This window comes from Condylura cristata, unplaced genomic scaffold (assembly GCF_000260355.1).
Source record: "Condylura cristata isolate star-nosed mole 26May11 unplaced genomic scaffold, ConCri1.0 scaffold00015, whole genome shotgun sequence".
In the NCBI taxonomy this organism is placed as follows: Eukaryota; Metazoa; Chordata; class Mammalia; order Eulipotyphla; family Talpidae; genus Condylura; species Condylura cristata.
The window spans coordinates 33,498,893-33,504,555 of NW_004567116.1; the positions used below are offsets into that span (position 1 = coordinate 33,498,893).

General features: G+C 38.7%; 1 protein-coding gene across 1 annotated transcript in view; it reads left to right on the forward strand.

Annotated features, from left to right (window-relative positions):
* Positions 1-5,663, forward strand: part of DENND5A (DENN/MADD domain containing 5A) — a gene marked incomplete at its 5' end in the record, with an annotated part of 78,821 nt that overhangs the window by 49,279 nt on the left and 23,879 nt on the right. The window contains 2 exons of the mRNA XM_012725198.1: positions 2,168-2,318; positions 3,252-3,345. Of these exons, the coding sequence (XP_012580652.1) occupies positions 2,168-2,318; positions 3,252-3,345 (245 nt within the window). The remainder of the gene's footprint in view (positions 1-2,167; positions 2,319-3,251; positions 3,346-5,663) is intronic.

Consider the following 5,663-nt stretch of genomic DNA (forward strand, 5'->3'; position numbering starts at 1 on the left):
GCTGCGCCACCAGGGAGGGCCTAAGTCTAATTTCTTAATGTTAAGTTCTATTTCATTGATTGGTTAGTCTGTATTTACTCCAGTATATACTTTCTTGATAGTAGTTTTTTTGTTTCATTATCTTCTCCATTATTTTATTATGTATATAATTAAACTGCTGAAATACCTCTTGATGGGAATAAGGAATCCAATTGTTTTGCTCTTCTTGTACCTCCAAATCTGTATTTTAAAATAGAATAGTTCTTTATCTACTGTCTGCTTGTGTACTAGTTTCTTGGCAAAAATTAATATATTGGTTTATATGATAAATTCTGGAGCTGAATTTATATTGTATAGATGATATGATATGATTTGATTTAAAATGATTTGTTCCCTGCCATTGGAACATTTAATGTCTAGTAAGAGTATGTTAGACAAACAGGTCACCATGTAATTGATTACAAATGACCTTAAGACTATAAAGAACAGCTTGAAGTTACAATCCAGCTTATAATAAAAAGGAATAAATAGAATAGAGAACAAGGAAACTTACCCAGTAAATGAACTCTAACTGAAATGGGTTTTCCAGACTGAGTAAAAGTGGTTATTGTAGTTTTTATCTTGACACTAGGTAATATTAGTCCTCTAAGTTTGTTCTTTTCAAGGTGTTTGTTTTTTTTTTAAAGATTTATTTATTTGTGCATACAGAACTGGGGTACAGGCCAGAGGCTCAGGGGTGGCGATAGGCTTCGCCAGAGACAGAGTGGAGAGTAGAGTAGAACAGGCAGATCAAGGAAGTACGCTGCTCGTACACTGCTGAGGGGAGCAGCGGGCGGGTCTGGAGAGGTCTGCTGCGCCATGTGGTCAGGGCTGGCAGGAATAGAACTCCTGCGGAAGTGGCTTTAGCTTCTTGGTGCTGTGCTTTAACCCGCTGCGCCACCAGGGAGGGCCTCAAGGTGGTTTTGGCTATTGTAGATTCCTGTGTATTTCACGTGTATTTAAAACCAGCTTGCCATTTTCTACAAATAACTTTCTGAGATTATTCTGAATGGGTCCTTTGATCCATGATTAGGTCATTATCTTATTCATTTAGAGCTTCTTTAATTCCTCTCAGTTATGTACTTTTCAGAGTACAGGTTTTGCATATCTTTTGTCATATTATTCTTAAGTTATTTAATATTTTGGTGCATTGATTCCATTCACCATTCCACCCCTGTAAAATATCTCTGGTATATAGTTGTTCATTATTATTATTTTTCTTATCTGGTCCTTTATACTTCTGCTATGAGTGAAACCATCTGGTATTTTGCCTTTCCTTTCTTGCTTATTTCACTAAGCATGATCTTTTCCAGCTCCATCCATGTTGCTGCAAAAGGCATGTGTTTTTTATTATTATTATTTTGGTTGTTGAGTAATATTCCATTGTGTATATGTACCACATCTTTTTTTTTTTAAAGATTTATTTATTCATACAGAACTGGGGTACAGGCCAGAGATGCGGTGGGTGAGAGGATTCACCAGGAACAGAGTGGGGAATAGAACAGGCAGATCGACGAAGTACACTGCTGAGGGGAGCAGCGGGCGGGTCAGGAGAGGTCTGCCACACCATGTGGATCTCCTCCGGGGCAGGCGGGGATCAAACTCATGTGGAATTGGCTTAAGCTTCTTAGTGCAGTGCTTTAACCCGCTGCGCCACCAGGGAGGGCCTGTACCACATCTTTTTAAGCCAGTAATCTACTTTTGGGCATTTGGGTTGTTTCCATGTCTTTCCATTTGTAAACAAAGCAACAGTAAACATGGGGGTGTAGGTGTCTTTTTGAATCAGTGTTTTTGTGTCTTTTGGGTAGACACCTGGGGTGGGATTGCTGGGTCATATGGAAGCTCCATTTTTAGCAGTTTGAGAAACCGCCAGACAGTTTTCCATAGTGGTTAGTTTGTCAAGTAATATTTTAATGACTTTCCACAAATTTTGATACTTTATGTTTTCATTTTTATTCAGTTTAACTATTTTCCCTTTGATTTCTTTTTTTATTTAGGAATGTGTTAGTTCTAAGATACTATTATTGTGATTAGAGAACATGTTTTTATAATTAAAATTATTTTTACATTTATTGAAATTTATTTTATGACCTAGAATATTATATTTTTAAATGTTTGACTTATTTTTTTGTTGCATTCACTTACCCAGAGAAAGCAATTGAGTTGCGCCTGGCAAAAATTGACCATACTGCAATTCACCCCCATTTGCTTGACATGAAGATTGGACAAGGAAAGTATGAACCAGGCTTCTTCCCTAAACTGCAGTCTGATGTGCTTTCCACTGGACCAGCTAGCAACAAGTGAGTCAACACCAGAGATTCCCTAATATAGCTTCACAGGCCATAGTGGGAAGAGCTACCTGTGGCCTGAGCTGATATCCCCAGAGGGCCCCTGAATTTTTTAAAGCAAATATGGAGGACACCCAGATTATCAAGGATCTTCGTTTGTTTGAACAAGAAAACAGGTAGAGAGTATTATAAGCTCCTGTCTTCACTGTGCAAAGTGGGGTCACACATTTCCAGGAACTACAAAAAGTGAGGCTGTGGATGGGTTAACACTGTCCTTAAACACTGCCACTGTCCTTAAATACCGCTGTCTGTTCGCCGTCCGTAGCATTAATCTGTGCCTGAGTTAGTATCTGAACTGAAAATAGATCATTTAGCAGGGTGCTGTTCTTTAGTTATTTGGGAGATAAGTATCAAAATTGGTCAGAGATGAATGAGTATACTTACAGATTGACGTGAAGTTTGTAGCTACATCAAAAGGGATTTGTCTGTTCTCCTTGGGGATAATTATCTTTTTTTTTTTTTTAAAGATTTATTTATTTTATTCATACAGAACTGGGGTGCAGACCAGAGATGGTGAGGGTGAGATAATTCACTAGAGACAGAGCCGGGAGCAGAACAGGCATATTCATGAAGTACACTGCTGAGGGGAGCAGGGCGGGTCAGGAGAGGTCTGCCACGCCATGTGGTCACCTCCGAGGGGATCGAACTCATGCGGAAGTGGCTTGAGCTTCTTAGTGCTGTGCTTTAACCAGCTGCACCACCAGGGAGGGCCGGGGATAATTATCTTTAAGCTAACCTTTCCGCAAAGTTATTGAGCTCTGTCTGGTGACTTCTTGATGGTTTTCTGTGACTAGAATTGGCCCCCTAGATATTTATGTTTTATTCTATCAGTTCACCTTAATTTTTTGGTGGGATGTTCTTAATTGCCTGCTTGGATTTTGTCAGGTGGACAAAAAGGAATGCTCCTGCTCAGTGGAGGCGGAAAGATCGACAAAAACAGCACACAGAGCATCTACGTTTAGACAATGACCAGAGAGAGGTAAGATACCTTAAGAATGACAAAGATTATCATGCTATCAGCTATTACCATGCTACATCTTCATATCTTTCCCATTTTTTGATTCCTGATAAGATTCAGATGCTTTAACAATGACCTGTCCTTATAATGAAAGTTAATAATTGGTCTGGTTTCTGATATGGAACTGTGGTTATGACAGATCCAGAATATACCTTGTTTTGCCTGTGATTCTTTGCCACCAACCTCATAGGTCACCTGTCTCCCTAAACCAGGTTCTATTTGCAGCTCCATTTAGAATGATGTCTGTATTTAGAAGAGAGCCTTACACTGTGTTTTCAGTATTCATTCACTGCCTGGGGGGATAGGAGGAGGGAAAGAAAGGAAAAGGGGAGTGACAGGAAATTCAAAAGGTAAGAATCTGAAGAGGGTGGAATTCATTTAAATTCATGAGGCTTTTTGTGGATGATGTAGTTAGTGTATTACTAAGAATTCTGTTAGAGTGAGAAGGAGGAAAATTTTAATTTGGGTTAATGTGTATCTGAACTTTTCTGGAGAGGGATTTTTTTTTTAATCTTTTTTTTTCTCTTAGAAGAATAAAGGAGAGGGAAATTATGATCTTTAATTTACCTCCTTAGTTCTTTTGGTTTGTAAGCGTAGTTTCTCATCTGTAGTATGACTTACTTGCACTAAGAGATCCTGTCTTTCTTAGCTGGTGAAATGGAGCTTCTGTAACAGATACTGTTTTCATGGGCCCCACCCTGTTACAGTTATCTGTTACACTTCACCTTCAGTAATCCATTTCAGGCATTTTTTCTTTGAGGAAAGATACTGCAGTTTGTATTTTGTATATATAAAACCCAATAAAGTATACTGTCTTCATGTGTGTCTCATATCTTAGTGAATCAGAAAGTAAATAACAGCTCGCTTTTTTAAATTTTTAAAAAATGATTAAAATTGCAAGTGAAGTTAATGGATTTTAATCCATAATCTTGACAATTTACAGGATACAGTTGTGCTTAGATGTTTTGTGAAGGTAGTATAAAGTGTTGATGCTATTTTAAAAGTCTCCCATTATCTCAATTAAAAAGGAAACACTAAAACTAAAAATACAGTCTCTCCTGGCTTTTCTATTGCACATTTTCCCCTCCACAAAAACGTGGTCAAAACGTGGTCAAAATAGCACGTTGAAATACAAAGATGACAGGGAGGTAACTTGCTCCTCAAGTTAAGTACTAGTTAAGGAAGGAAAGTCAAGTGCACAAATAACTTCAGTTGATTGGTTTTAAAGGGATCTTAGGAGTGCCACGGCAGTGTTTGATCACTGATTGGAGAAAAAGGTCATTTTTACACTTAGACTAGTTATTAAAAAGACTGTTTAGAGAAGCCTGCATGTATTTAAACTTTGGAGGATGGTAGAATTATTAGAGACAAGAGTATCTCAAGTAGAGAAAATGACAGAATCAAAAACTCGATTGTTGTATAAGAAGGCTGTGAACAGAATATTTCAGATGGAGATAGTTGAGATAGCTAGCAAGTAGCAATAGTCCAGTTGAACTGTCAACTAGGTTTCAGTTACTAACTGAAACCTAACCTTGGGGGTTGGTGTTAGGGACTGACTGAGGGGTCAGAAGATAGAATGAGAGGATTGTATTAGTGGAATAAATACAGAGGAGGAAGTCTGGAATAAAATGTTGATTGTGAACCTGGGATACTTAGTGGGTATTAGAATACAGTTTATTGCTTTGATGTGATGTTAAACAGTCTAGAGTTGTTGTTTTGAGTATGCAGTTTTAATTTTCCAGGTCTTAATTTAGCAAGGTTATGCTTTATGGTAGAAAGGGTATTACAGGGCAGGGGGAGGAACACCCCATTATCCCCAAACCTTCCCGCTTTGATTAGGTTTTGCCATCCTCTGCATCAAGACAAAATATGCTCTAGTGTGTAAGACCTTTAATGAAAAGAACTTTAATACAGGTAGTGTGCAACTAAGAAAAGACAGAGAATATAGTTTTCAAATCAAGTACCCAAAGTTACCCATCCCCTCATGGGTAAATGTCCAGCAAACAGGGTTGTCTTAAAGCAGGGCCACTGAGGCCTGAAAGCCTGCCACAAGTCTAAGACACCTTCTGCAGGGAACCTGTAGGAAAGGGGCAGAAGGGGCCCAGTACATCTGGAACAGAAGGAACAAAATCAAGATAAAAGCTACCATTGTTAACCTCTCACAGGTCTCTCACCCACGTCTGTTTTAACCAGTCTAGGACCAAAAAGCAAGTACAGCTTCTTCACATGTCTTTCTGCTCCATGTGCCTCTTCCAAGTCTCTGCTGGCTCCCCTCCCTC